Source organism: Strix uralensis, chromosome 6 (assembly GCF_047716275.1).
Source record: "Strix uralensis isolate ZFMK-TIS-50842 chromosome 6, bStrUra1, whole genome shotgun sequence".
Classification (NCBI taxonomy): Eukaryota; Metazoa; Chordata; class Aves; order Strigiformes; family Strigidae; genus Strix; species Strix uralensis.
This window is the reverse complement of record NC_133977.1, coordinates 4309281-4323497: the sequence shown is the minus strand read 5'-3', so window position 1 is coordinate 4323497 and position 14217 is coordinate 4309281. Positions and strand designations below refer to the sequence as shown.

The 14217-nt window shown below is 45.7% G+C and overlaps 1 protein-coding gene across 1 annotated transcript in view; it reads right to left on the bottom strand.

The window, feature by feature from the left end:
• Nucleotides 1–451: 451 nt before the first annotated feature.
• The window catches only part of ABCA12 (ATP binding cassette subfamily A member 12), a 114076-nt gene continuing 100310 nt past the window's right edge, over nucleotides 452–14217 (bottom strand). The window contains exons 46-58 of the mRNA XM_074872358.1: nucleotides 13737–13914; nucleotides 11742–11857; nucleotides 11002–11161; nucleotides 9416–9684; nucleotides 8537–8747; nucleotides 6741–6850; nucleotides 5986–6130; nucleotides 5709–5843; nucleotides 4219–4322; nucleotides 3864–3956; nucleotides 3302–3407; nucleotides 2456–2593; nucleotides 452–1228 (exon numbers count right to left, since the gene is read on the bottom strand). Of these exons, the coding sequence (XP_074728459.1) occupies nucleotides 1109–1228; nucleotides 2456–2593; nucleotides 3302–3407; nucleotides 3864–3956; nucleotides 4219–4322; nucleotides 5709–5843; nucleotides 5986–6130; nucleotides 6741–6850; nucleotides 8537–8747; nucleotides 9416–9684; nucleotides 11002–11161; nucleotides 11742–11857; nucleotides 13737–13914 (1885 nt within the window). The 3' untranslated portion in view covers nucleotides 452–1108. The remainder of the gene's footprint in view (nucleotides 1229–2455; nucleotides 2594–3301; nucleotides 3408–3863; nucleotides 3957–4218; nucleotides 4323–5708; nucleotides 5844–5985; nucleotides 6131–6740; nucleotides 6851–8536; nucleotides 8748–9415; nucleotides 9685–11001; nucleotides 11162–11741; nucleotides 11858–13736; nucleotides 13915–14217) is intronic.

Below are 14217 nucleotides of genomic sequence, written 5' to 3'. Positions count from 1 at the left end.
TGCTCAAAGGTGGGCAGAGGTCTCATTTAAAGCCAGTGGGCAGAGTCTATGAAGAAGCTAATTACACCTTATTATGTGGGAAAAGAGAGCTCTAGAGTTATGGGGCAGCCTCCACTCGGGTGTTGAGGAGGAAGGTCACTGAAAAGGAAGCAGAGAGGCAGAGCCACCTGGGAGAGTGAGGTTTTCTGAGCAAGGGAGATCTTGCTGCTTTTACTCTGCTCAGGGAAACACAATCTTATGAAGCAAAGTTCTTCCTATCAGAGGATTCAACAAACACACCCACCTTGTACCATTCCTCTGCTGTCAGGGCATGGAGAGGCCCTGAACACCAGCCAAAAGGTGGGTTGGTGGAATGATCCTCCGCTGGCTACCAAGAGCCTGGAACTGCCTGGGACTGGGAGGAGTTAGAGCTGGAATAAACTACAGGAACAAACCAAACCACTAGAAGTGCTGACTTTTAAAATAATTCTATTTGTACTGACATAACCCACACATACAGATAAGCTTTATGTCATTACCGAAGACGGCCCCCACCAACGGCACGTGTGACTCTCAGTACATAACACCTACATCCTCACAACACCCCTGTGAGGCAGGGCAAGGCCCTGAACCCCATTTCACCGGTGGGGAGCCTGCCAAAACCGAGCAACCTTCTCGTGGTCACCCAGAAAGTCTGTTGCTGAGCAAGGAGCGGAGCGAGGGCTTTCACAGAGAGCAGCCGTGGGGCTGCTTTTTTGGCAAACACCCTGCAGTGCTGACAGCCCCTCTGCTCCATCACAGCTGTTTCTGCGGTAAGCAAACGGCCATGAGCAGCAGGTGATGTCAACTAAGTCCTCACAGGCATTAAAGTGATCATAAAACAAGAAGTGGGGAAAAAAAACCCAGAACCTGTGGACAGACCAATCTGATTTGTAACCAAATGCCAGTCTTAAATGCCTACTATGTTCCTAGTAACAAAATAAGTGAATGTCAAAAAAAAAAAAGTACTTTAAGAAAATGGGTCTTTTTATCCCACCATCCCAGAATCATAGAGAACAGGGCTGGAAGAACCCCAAGGGGTCATCAGGTCTTTTCCCCAGCTTCTATGATCCTCTGAGGTCGGGTCCCTTCAGTAGATGGAGCTTATGGTGCTATCTTGGCTACTTGTGTCAGAGCTGTCCAGTGTCACATCAGGACCCGCATCCGCGCCATCGGGATCTGCTTGATCTTTAGCAAAGTTGATGAAAACCTAGAAGTTTAAAGGAAAACATTCAGTATGTGACAGCATAAATAATTTATAATATGAATGAATACAAAAAAGGAATGGCTGTTCATTTGACTGTGAGCCTGGAGAGAGCGCTCAGGAATGGATTCACGCTGGATTTGAGAACTGCAAACACTGGGTTTCTATAGGCTAATGTAAATAAATGGATGCACACTCCTGCACCTCTGAATCGACACCTGGGATGCAAAGGTAGACATTCCTGTACAAAACCTAATTGTCCTGCAGCCCATGTTTCAAAAGTACTAGCGAGGTAATACCCGTGTGGCAGCTTGTTTAGATCACAGTGTAATATTAAGTAATATTGTTACTTTATAAACCCATCCATCTGTATATAATTGACATCCGTGCACGCACAACTGCGTATTATACAGATAGGTACATATGATCACACGTAACAGACTTTGTCTGAGCAGTATCTAATGAATAAAGTATCCTTGCTGGAACACTACCTCCATATACACAAATCCAAGCTGTCCTCCCACAAAACATAACTCAGGGCTTCCTGCTCTTTGCCTGCCCATTTCTCTCAGGACCACTGCCCCTTACCAAAACAATACTGAGGACCTCCTTCCCTTCTCCCCCAGATCTCTGTTTAACAATTCGTACCATTACAGGGCTGCAGTTTTTACTCCTCTCTCTGGGACAGACCTAATAGATCAGAGGCTGATGCTCAACAGGATGATTTCGGGATAGTCCTTGTGGCATCCCTTCAGCTGATGTGTTTCCTACAAGATTTTGATGCCAGGGGGAATGTTCTTCCAAGGGAAAATGGAACGAACTTAACCACGAAGCCAAGTCTGGAGTAATGCTAAATGAACTTACAACCCAAATACAGTACAAGAAAGAGCGAAATCAAGCAAGTTTCCAGGACCAGTGGAAAGCCTAGCACTGGACTCAGGGGTGATTCATAATACTTGCCCTTCATCCGCACCCACGAGGCGGCTGAAATCAGCGGTGACAGAGGGAAGAACAGATCCTTTATGCTACAGGCAGCTCTCTATGTGCATGTTCTTAGTGCCAGCACAGGTATCTGGAGGCAGCAGTACTGATAAAGTATCCCCAGGAGGAATATAGACGGAAATCCCTTTCAAAATGTAGTCTATTGTGTGCAGCAGTCCATTATGTGTAACCATCAGTCTGCTCCCCTGTTAACAGTTTTAAATGGATGGCCACACATCTTTAATTCCTTACCTCCTCTAACGTTGTTTGACTCACTGAGAAGTGCCTGATATTGAAGGCTGCTTTGCTGGCTTCCAGGAGATCAAATATATTTGCTACCCCTCCTGCAGAGACTGGAACGTGGTACTCCACCATGTTGAAATGCCGATCCTGCGGGAACAGGAATGATGGGGTGAAGTTAAGAGGTTGCTGCCTGTAAAGAGCCAACAGATCTGATGGCTGGCTGGCTGAGAACAAAAGCAAAGAGGACCTGAACCATGGGAGAAGGAAGGGCAGAGGGTGTGTTCTCTCCTTCTGGCTCCCAAAGGTGAACAATATTATTGACCAGTGTTTCCCCACTGGGAGTTTTTGTGGGTTTTGTGACTGGGAGATGATAACTAAGCCCCAGAGCTGGATGCCTGAGGGTAGCCATAGCATTTTCCAGCTCTGAGTCTGCCATTTTGATTAATGCAGAGATTGGGTTACAGACAACGGATGGGATTTGTGACTCAGGTACTCTGGTTTTACAGTTATTCCATTCCTGGAAGCAGCCGACCATCTCATCACCCACTGAATATGAAGTGGGCCTCCGTCCAGTCCCAGTGGAACCAGTCCCAGGGGCAGAGGGTCACCTAACAACTGCCTTGTAGGATCACCGTAGGTGTCTGGCTGAAGTTATTTAAGCCACCAAGGAACTCAGGTACTCCGGTCCTTGGACCATGTTGCTGATCGCACTGACAAGAGTGTGATGAACCCCTTATACTCTGAGAGCACGGATCTATGTGCACAGTATGTTACAAGATGTCTACCTTGCAAGATCCTCTTGCTTAATTTGAAGGGATGGAGAGGGCTTCTCCTGAAAGCATTTGTCCTGCTTACCTTCAGGCATGTATTTGGAAAGTGTGACTTCATGAACTCTGTCAACATCTCAGTGCAAACTGTGTTGCTATTTAAGTGCATCTTCACAGTGAATCCTCTTCCAAACCTAGGGGGAAAAGAAAATCACAATTAACACAATAGAAAAGGGAAACAGATAAAGAAAATCCTTTGAGAGTGCTGTGCAGCCTCTTCGGGGAAATCTAATCCAGGCAGAGTGCAGCTTGAATGGGGTCAGGGTTGTTAACCTGAAGTGAAACTTAATAAGAAGCCAAGCTATTGTGATAACTAATAAAATCGAAGCTCAACCCTAACATGCATTTCACATTTTTCAGCAGTGAACAGATTACTTTAGGGAACACATCTCTGGGAAAAAAGGCTGTGAGAGAGTAGAAAGTGCATTAGTTAACGCAGAATTTCAGTGGTGTAGTAAGAAACATAAACCAGAAAATGACGTTATTTTGATGCCCTGTTAACAAAGGTCTTGTGTTCTGAGCCCTCAAAGCTGTAGGTTACTAACTCCATATGCTGTTCAGTAAAAGTGAAATAGGTACATTTTACTGACCTGCTCTTGATATGCTGCAAAGAGCCAATGCACTGAAAACTCCCGTTCACCATAATAGCCAGCCTGGTACAGAGGGCTTCACATTCTTCCATGCTGAAAAACCAACCAAGAAACTCTAATAAATCATTGAGAAGGTATAAAAAAATAGTTATTTTAAGTAATCAGAGAATGTTACTGATCTTCCCTAAAGTGTTGTGGGTCTCTGCGGGCACCCACACCCAGTCACAACAAACCCCCAAACCTGTCATAGCTCGGTGCCCTGAAATTCTGCAAGGACCAACGGGGAGTGTGAAGGATGGGCTCTCCATACCTGCTGCAGAGCCTGGCCCTGGAGACAGAGCCACACCAGCCCTACCTGTGGGACGTGAGGATCACCGAGCAGTTGTTCTGCACTTCCTCACTGATGATTTTCCAAAGGTGGCGTTTAGCATTTGGATCCATTCCAGAGCTCGGTTCATCCTGTTGGGAAAGACAGGACTGAATGTAAATTTGCACTCAAAATCCAATCTTCCTAACACTTGTGCTCTTTTTAGGTTCATCTTTGGCGTTATGTTTGCTAGCGAGGACCCACAGGAGAGCTTCCACTGGTACAGACCCAGGAGAAGGATTATCTTCAATTGCATTATGGATTTGAATGAGACACCCTACACTCCCTTGAAGCAGAAACAAGTCAGCTTGACTAAGACCCCCATCCCCACCACCCTGTGGCACTGCACAGCTCCCCTGGTCACTAGTGGAAACTCTCAACCTCCGCTGGACTCTAGAGGAACCGACCGGCTGCGATAGCACCATCTAAGATCAACCCTACTGTGCATTCTATACCGTGGTGTTTCAAACATCCATAAACACCCCAGGCGTAACCTCAGACAAGAAGCGATCAGCTGGCACTGGGTTCCCACCCGTACCTGCATTTTGCCTCTCTCTCACGTGCTGATGAAGCAAGTGTTGCATTTCTCCATTTAGAGAGACAGTAAGCCAGAGATGAAAGATGGTATATTGTCTCCCGTTTTATGCATTGCTGGTAAAATTGTTAACAATTTTCTGATTGAAAAATTGTTATTGTTGAAGACAACGCCTTATATAAGGCAGAACTAAACCAGCTTGGGTTCAGGCAGCAGTCAGTACAGAGGAAATTTCCCCACCTTGTATTTTTATTGAGATTTTTTATCTCACAAAAGGAGCTAGAGCACTGGTTTATGTGGTCAGAAGTAAAGGCAGTAGTGCTGGGCTTGACACTAGTTGGGGCAAGGGAGATTTATGTCCACTAGGTATCAAATTTAATATTGGAACCCTGCTCATAGAGCACTGCACACATTCAAAACACAGCAAGTGGCAAAGCTGCACAAAAAGGTGTATTTTAGCAATGGCATATCTCATGGAAGAACTGGAAAGTTCAAAGTGAAAGACAAAAGAAGCAGCCAACCCTAGAAAAATAGTTTTATGTTCTAATCCTGAGGGAAGTTGCTCCTTTGCTCTCCCACAGATTTGGAGCCTTGGATGCTGCTTTTCTCGCAACACTGTGCAGGGTAGTCGATCCAAAAAAAAAACCAAGAAAGAGGTGAGAACAAGGAGAGTTTAATTGGCAAATATAGGATCTATTTTTGACCTCTGAAAGGTGCTAACTGAGAAACTGGCAGACTCACCACTCTTTTATGCCCTCAGAGAAAATTTGGGAGCTTGCTAGAATCTAAACTTTCCTCTGATGCAGATGTTGTCAGGCTAAGTATGGGCATTTGGGGAGTGCTCTGTAAACTCTGCCTGAGGAGGTTTTGCTAGGCTGTCAGAGTACCCCTGCCAGCCTAAAGATCTGCTCATCTTTCCCCCAACAAGGCCCACATTTCTCACCAGCAGCAGAATTGATGGATTCCCAATGAGAGCCAGAGCAGTCGACAATTTTCTGTTGGTGCCATAACTGCACATTGAGGTGACTCTGTCTTTGTAGGCCATCAGATTCAGCCGGTGGAGAAGCTGGAGTACGACCTATGGGAGCAAGAGTACTGCTTTCACAACGTCCAGGCGTAAATTACCACACGCATATCTATTTATTGAAAACCTAATTAAATCAGTGTAGAGGCTCTCAATAACTGGAAAATGCTTTAAGTCAAGCCCCAGTGTTACTCACTCCTTTGATCTCTCTCTCTGGGATGCCATGGAGCCTAGCATAGTAATACATGTGCTCTTCCACCGTCAGCAAGTCATCCAAGGCATCTTCTTGAGGACAGTAGCCAAAGAGTGACCAGTGTGCCGCACTAATGTCATTCAGGGACCTGTGTAAGGAAGTTGGCAAGCTGTTTTAAAGACAGCGAATTGCCAATGTGCTCTGGAATCAGACAGGAAAGAGAAAAACCCTTTCTCCTGCTTTCTACCCTCTTCCCCAACCCTTGAAGGAAAACGCTATGAGTTTGCAGACCTTCAGCTTTTAGGCCCTCAGTTCTACAAAGGCAGAACTGTATTTGCGATGTCTGTTAGCCATGGTGTCTAGGACACAGCTCTCCAATTACTGCCAGCACTTCAGATGGCAGAGCTGCCACCACTTAAAGAGCACTTTGAGATGAGTCCTACTGGTCTCCAGATACTAGCTCAGAAGTGGGATCACACTCAGCTGAGGATCTGAGTCTGATCCCATTTGCCATGGAATGAAGTGGAAGTGACACCACTGAGAACAGCAAAGGTACAACAGCAAAATGCAGACCCCTAGGGAAGCAACCATACCATCTTCAAAGGATGAAATTCCATGCCTTATTTATTTTTGCTCTGCTTTGAATGTTTTGTTTTGTTTCAGACTTTTACATTTTTTTTCCTTTGCCATCCAGCCTTAAAAACTGCTCCCAGCCTGACATGCTCACGTGCCTTCCCCAAAAATCACGTCTTCCATACCCAGAATGATCCTGGACCCGCAACCTTCCACTGGATGCTCCGATATCACCTGTCAGCATCTTAAAGATGGTCGTCTTTCCAGCTCCATTCACACCAAGCAAGCCAAAGCACTGGGTTGTGGGAAAGAAAAGTAGAAATGTAATCATGCTGTATTTAGAATGCAGAAATACTGCTCCGAGGTGAGTGCTCAGTGCATCTTGCTATTCTTTTCTCTGGACCCTTGAGCAAGATGAATTGCAAGAGAGGCAGAGGTACTCAGAGCATCCGAACGTTATAATGGAGGTTGTTTATGGTGCAATATCCTGCAACTTATATTGGGACCGTTCATTTAACATGGTGAAGAATCAAGGATCTGTCGCTATTAGAGTCATTCCTTTTACTGCAAGGTGCATTTTTGCAGCGAGCTCATCTGACAGGCCAAACCCTGATCATCTAATTTGTGCAAAGCCTCCCATTGACAGGAACAGAGCTATTCATAGGAATGAGGTGAGTGAGGGTTGTGCTGTCATTGCTAAAACCTTAATGTGACACAAGATTTTTGTCAAATAATCTCACTAAAGCACTACATTAATAAGATTAAGAACTGGCTCCCTGTAGTGCAACTCAGTATCTCACGCTAAAATCTATGTTTTATTGCTAAGGTTGGAGATACGCAATTGTGTGTTGCATAAGCAATCACCATTGTGCTGATAATTACTATTATTTTGATATCGTTAGTACAGACCAGCTGATCTGAAAATCCTCGTGTGCTGGGCCCCCTGCAGATGCACAGCATCGATCCAAAGCTCTTCCCCACCTTGAGGACTATGCAGGGACAGTATCTGTGCACAGTCTGCTGACAGATGGGAAACAGCACCCTAAACCCCACCAGCATCAGGGTGACTTTTGCCAGAAGTTAGAAACCTCGATGCCAGTTATGGCTTGGAGAAAAATCTTCTGCCAGAAAGATCAGTGCCACAGTCTCCACGTGAGGCTGCCGTCCTTCTCCCAGCACTCTGTGTCATTTCATCTCAGTGGGATCCAGGCAATTAAAAAAAAATCAGGTACCGAGGATTAATTCCAAGCTTCCCCACAAGTCATGTGCACAGCCTGAGCCTGGTCTCCACTTTCTTCTGGATCTCAGGGGTGCTCTGTGTGCTCCTGTCTTTTCTCGTGAGTCAGTGTTTTTGCAGATAATTGCACTGACATGACCAAAGAATGTTTCTTTTTTTTTTCTTTAGAGTTAGTTTTAAGTCCTGATTCATGAAAATGTGTGTTCAGCTGAAGTGATTCGTCTTTCCCTGATGGGAAAATACAAGCAGATAAGCCTGACTCACTGTCTCCACTGCAGTTAAGGTGAATAATCGCACCTGGACAAATTCTGCTGTCTTCATTTACCATATGGTAATCCACAGTGACCCCCCAAGTCTGCGCTGTGCTAGGTGCTGTACAAACACAGCATGCAGACATTGTGCTGAACACAGATCAATCACTGTCCCATCCTCTTTTCCTCTTCCTACGACCTTCAAACTGTTAGTTGGTGTCTCAAATCCACCAGGAGCCTTTTGTCACTACCGTAACCCCAAGAATCAATAAATAAGGTGTCCCAAATCCACCAGGAGCCTTTCATCCCTACCGTAACCCCAAGAATCAATAAATAAGGCAAAGGAAGGAAGGAAGGAAGAGCAGAGAAAACCATGACAGTTGTGCTGGGACAGCGGCAAGGACTGGGAGAGAAGATGACAGTGGGACTGTGGATCTGTTTCAGTTTCCCTGCCCAGGGTGGAAGGTGCCCGCAGTCTTTTCCCCTCGCTTACCTCTCCAGCAGGAATCCCGAGGCTGATGTTTTTCACAGCCACGATGCGTTTGTGAGGAAGGTGGTAGATCTTTGTGAGATTCTGGAGCTGCACGACGTCAAAGTCAGCTTTGCCAGACTCTACCCGATTCCTCTCTGCCTGGACATCCCCGTCCTCTTCAGCTGTGGGCGGCAGGAGCGACGCTTTGCCATGCAGTCTGTCAAACAGGAACCTGCGGGGAGGTCAGAGAGGGCCTTACCCTCTGGCAAGAGGACAGCAGTGGGCCTGTGTGCTTGGGATGGATACTGCATGAGATCCCAGATTCCTACGTGAGATCCCAGGGCATGCAAGAAGTACTCAGATATACAGACAGTTTCTATTCTCTCCTGATGTTTGCTCCATTTAGGGAATTAAAAAATCCAGCATTCTCTTTCTGCCTATTTTTGTTCTCCTTTTCAGCAACTGTTCTGAGCTGGAGCAGGTCCTGCACTGTGGACACACTCATAATGCAGGTGACAGGACTGTTCTCGCTCCTCCCTGTGTGCACGCAAGCCAGAGGAGATGGGGAGATCCAAAGAGAGGAGGTTGTCTGTGGACTGACTGCTCTTACCAACCAGCTGAACATCAGCCACCAAACCCAGAGCCCTGAAACGAGGGCCACAGTCTCAGCCAGCAAGGAAGGACTACTGAGGGACTCCAGTAACCTATTCCTCTGTTAGTTGATACTCTAATTACTGGTAGGTACCGGGACTGCTGCCAGAGAAAACTTACTCCGTGTTTGCAAAGTGTCTTGGAAATTTATGAGCTTCATAATTGACAGTGATGGTGCAAGAGCCCAGAATTAAACCACTGAGCGCTGGCTTGGTCTGTTTTCATTGCGAGACTCCAGATGTTACTTACTCTAGTATGTTGTTCCAGACTCTCTGAATCATCCTGTCATGAACTGTAAGACGAATGGCAAAAAACACGGTGCCCTGGATAAACATGGCAAACAGCTTGGATGTAGTCTTGTCCAGCTCAAAGGTTTTGTCAGGGTAGTCCACTCCATAGGCTTTTAAGAAGCCCAGCAGCGCCTGATCCTGCGACAGTTCAATCAAGCCATAGCCAAAGCAAAATTGTGGGAACAGAAGGAACACATGCCTTAAGTTTTCAGCGAGATCACGCAAGCCCTGAAAAAAAACAAAAAGCAGCACAGTCAGTCACTGTTTTTATTCATGGAATAAATTCATAGGTTTTACTGTGGGACTGAAGTGTAACAATTACATTGGGATTTGCTTGTGTCTCGGAGCAGAGATAAATTGAGAGCAAAGAGCTCTGGAGACAGCTCGTTTCACAGGCACAAGGTCAGAAAAGTCAACAGGCAGCTCTGAGGTTGTGATCACCCATAGTAAACAGCAGCCAGTTCCCCACGCAGTCCCTCATCGCTGCTCCAGCCGCCTCACCTGCGCCTGCAGCAGCCCAAACCCCACCGTGAGCCAGAGCTGAACCCTGCCTCTGAGCTGCACAGCGCCTCCCCAAACCGCACAGCTGCCAGACCAGCCCACTCCCCCGGAGCACTGTCCTCTCTCTTTCCCTTGGACAAACATCTCCACAAAACAAGAGATTCGGCTTTAATAGATTTAATAAATTTTCCAATTAATTCATGGCAAAGCAGCCCAGTGTGCAGTCTCACACCTAAGAACTCTCATACACAGAGATTTGGTACATTTCTAGCAGACGAAAGGATTAGCGCACACAGCAAAGAGGAGAGGCAGTAAATTAGCATGGAAAGAAACTGACTCCCTGCCACTGGGGCACAGAGGGATTGAAGACGATCATAATTGCACATCCCTAAAATCCAGGGGGTTGCTAAACAAGCAGTGTCCAGCTAGGGAGAAAAATCCAACCCAGCTATTGTTTTACAACAACTGCCCTTTCTAAAAAAAGAAAACTAAATGTAAGGTATACATTTTATCCCCGTGATTCCCAGGGATAGCTCAGTTTAAGAGAAGACTTTACTTCAGGGAATCATCACTGTCTCTGAGCCATTTTTCATCCTTGCAGGGAGAAGATGATTGCATTACAGATCTAGATGACAGACAGCTGGTGCTGGGCTTAATACAGCACGTGTCAGACTCAGGGCAATGACATCTAGTTGTCACCCTCCACAGTTTGTGCTGCAAGAACTTAGCAATGGCTTGAAGTCCCCATCAACTTTGTATCAAACATTTACACCCACCTTTCTCTGCATGGGCAGTTTTCTACCTCTCTTTTTGTATTTTCCCCTCTGTCACCATCCTTTCCTTCTTTGGTGGGGGTGCGGATTTACAGACAAGCAAGACTCGTATTTGAGTCCTGTCCCGTCTATAGGGAACAGTCCTGCAACTAGTGTCCTCTGCTTGGTCTACTTCAGATATCTTGAAACCAGCTAGCTGATCAAAGCCACCAAACTCAACACGAAGCCTCTGGTTGTTTCACCGAGGGTTTAGGATTAGTAGGGTACCTACCTGGTCCGTGGCCTTCTCCTGGGAGAGCAGAAATACAACCGAGTGAGTAATGATGGTATTGATGCCAAAGAACAAGTTGACACAGACATAAACGATGAAGGCCATTCCTGTTTCTTTGAAAAATCCAGCCAGCAGGTACATCCATGAAAACGTTGCATATCTATAAATTGCCAACAGTGCAGAGAAAACTACAGTAACTCAAAGTGCGATTGAAAACAAACAACTAAAGACCTCAGACAACGTAACAGTTCTGTTTTGGCATGTGACTAGATTTCCATATTACAGGAGCTTAAAGAAGGAAAATTGCCTTTGTATCTGTTAGAATTTGGAGAAAAAGTTTATGATACATACTTTAAACATGGAGCCTCAACTAGAAAGCCCACACACTGGGCCTGGAGGATTCAAAGCCAGGAGACTTTTTTTTTCTTCTCTCTGTTTTTGAAATGCTTCTATATCTTGAATTTTGCAATCGTTCAGTAAGCATCTGCTTACAGCTTGGGCTGTCACTGTGACCTTGAATATTTCATACCCTCATATAGAGTTTGCTTTGAATAAAGCAGGCATGACAACAGTAGTTTAGCTCACTGCTCCTGGAAGGAGCAACTAGTCACCATTTGTAAAGTGCACGTTGAAGAAAAAAGCCCACGTATTCCTCCCTTGGATCTCAAATTGCAGCAGCCTGCAATATCCCGTTCCTCACTCTGTGCAATGATGCTTAAATAACTAAGCTCCACACCTACCCAAACAGTAACAGCAGAAGAAATACTGCCAGTAAGTTGTTGTTGTTGCAGAAAGCTGGTATCTGGAAGGATGAAATAACTCCTATTGAGAGCCCAATAGGGACCATAAAAAGTACCTGCAAAATGATATTAAAAAGATGTTATTAGGACGATAGTTCTTAAACATTTTTCTAGAACTATGCAGAAGCAACAATGTCAGGTCTGACTCTGGTCCCACAAGTCCATCTTGGGTTTTCTAAGGGGTCTCAGCACTTCTGAGACTTTTGGGAGTCTTGCAAATGAATTCCCGCAAAGCCACTCTGAATAGGCTAAGCCTCAACATCCAGGGCTGTGGGCAGAAAGTGCCTTAAAAAAATGTTGTGAATGAAAAATACCCCTTTGGGTTTTCTGTTAGCCTTGCAGTCAGAGCACTTCATTGTGCCCTGTAAATCTAGTCTTTATAATGTTGAGTCAAGCCAGGAACCTACCTCTGCCTTGAGAGGTTCCTCTCTTCCCCAGCTTTGGGATTTAACAGAATTTACTGGCAGGGATTCACTGAGAAATATCAAGTTGCTGGGAGTGGTGGATTAGTTTCAGCCCGCTGAATACTGATTGTGGCAAGCACTCTGGGGACTTTTCCACAGGCTGGTTTACAAACATGCAGTGCTGGAGAGAGGGCCTGGATCAGGGAAGCAGACACAGGCCTGCCCCATCCTTACCCCTGCGCTGCGACTCAGGACTGCTCGGCCAAGCCAGGCTGCAGCCACGCTGCCTTCAGACCCCTTCCAAGCCCCTCCTGGCAGGCAGGAGATACTTGTGCTGTTGCCTAATCATCCCAGCCCCTATAAACAGGCTGTTCAGTGGTGGGCACAGTACTGTTAGGACTGCTTAGTTAACGTGCATTGGTATTACCAAAGCACCTAGAAGCTTAGGCTGTGCTCTGTGGGAAGGGTCGAGGCTCACATTCCCCAAGGGATTTCAGCCCTTAGCCCTCACTCCATCAAAGGGGGCTGGCCACAAATGCCCTTGAAGATTTCGTGTTTTCAGGAACTGTTGATATCACTGGGATTTTAGGCACTAGCAGAACTGCATCTACAGAAATCTGTTGGATACGTAGAGCCGATCGCCATTACAGCATAGCTGGCAATGCCAAAGCTCACGAGCAGAGATAGTCTGCACTTGCAGATCTCTGTGGGAGGGTTTGACACTGTGCACTGAAGGTAATTCATAAGACACAAAGCACTTTAGTCTACAGATACTGTGCATATTTATTCTCTTAGCCCAGCGATGCTTTCCAGCAGTGCTATTAACCCTCTTTACCATGAGGAAACTTAACTTCAGGGAGAACAAGGGCATGCCTACGCCACGTAATGCAGCACAGTGCTGGAGAGCTCAACTGTCTATAGGAACAAGGTGGTAAATCTGTACAGCGCAGTGCAGCACTGTAGAAAGGAACTTGCTCAGGTCCTGGAAGGCATATAGCTGCATTAGTAGCTTTCCTTGGCTTAAAAACCTTTATAATATATAATCTTAAAGAGAGCACTTAACCCAGCCATGGATTTTTGCCCCACAGGGGAGTGTCAGCTGTGAGATGTCTGCTAATGCCATACCCCATACTCCCAGGGTTTCCGGAATGGCTGTAGCCTGAAGCCCCAAAGCCTTACCCCAGACGCGTAAAGCCTGCATGACAAATAATCTAGCCCTGCAAGCTAACAGAAAAGCAGCTAGCTGCTTGGATGTTAAAATTGAAATCAAGCCGTGGCCTGTTGTGTGTTGCTCTCATATAAATGTGCTGAGTGTTTTGCATACACTCGTGAGAGAAGGAATGCCTTCGCTTAGCAAAATCCAGTGTTGCGGTTCACATTTAATAGTCTTCAATGCCTTGGAGAACAATTACCACATAACACTCTTGGTAGTAATAATATCAAGTCTAGGCAACCAACTTTAAATAAAGAACTTTTTTTCCCCTGCTGTGTAATGCTACTCTTGGTGCATTTAGAAATGTGAATTATTTACCAGATCATAAATGAAGTTAGTCACCCAATAGCTTGTCATCCCAATGCCTGAAATATGCTGCAGTTGTTTGGCTTTGGTTTGATGTTCTTTTACCACGTAGAGCACAAAGCTTGCCGTTGTGATAGAGTAGCCAACCAAAACAGACATCGAAACTATGATGTCGAGTAAGCTGTTGAGCCTGGGGAGAAAGCAGAGAAAGATGTATGTGGCGAGTCAAAGCGGCAGATTTCCCTCATTGCAGAGGCATTGATTAGAGCTGAGAAGCAAAGAGGTCTTGATTCTGCACCAGCACCTCTTGCTGATGGTAATTACACTTAGCAAAAAGGACTCACAGCACTGAGTCGTAACACCATACCATAGCATTGATTGGAAAGGACACAGGGAAATTTATGTAATTATTATTATCGTGCCAAAGCACAAAAATGTGTGATGCTGTAACTGTGACCTCCAGATCTATATGGGATCCTGCAAAGAAACCCTA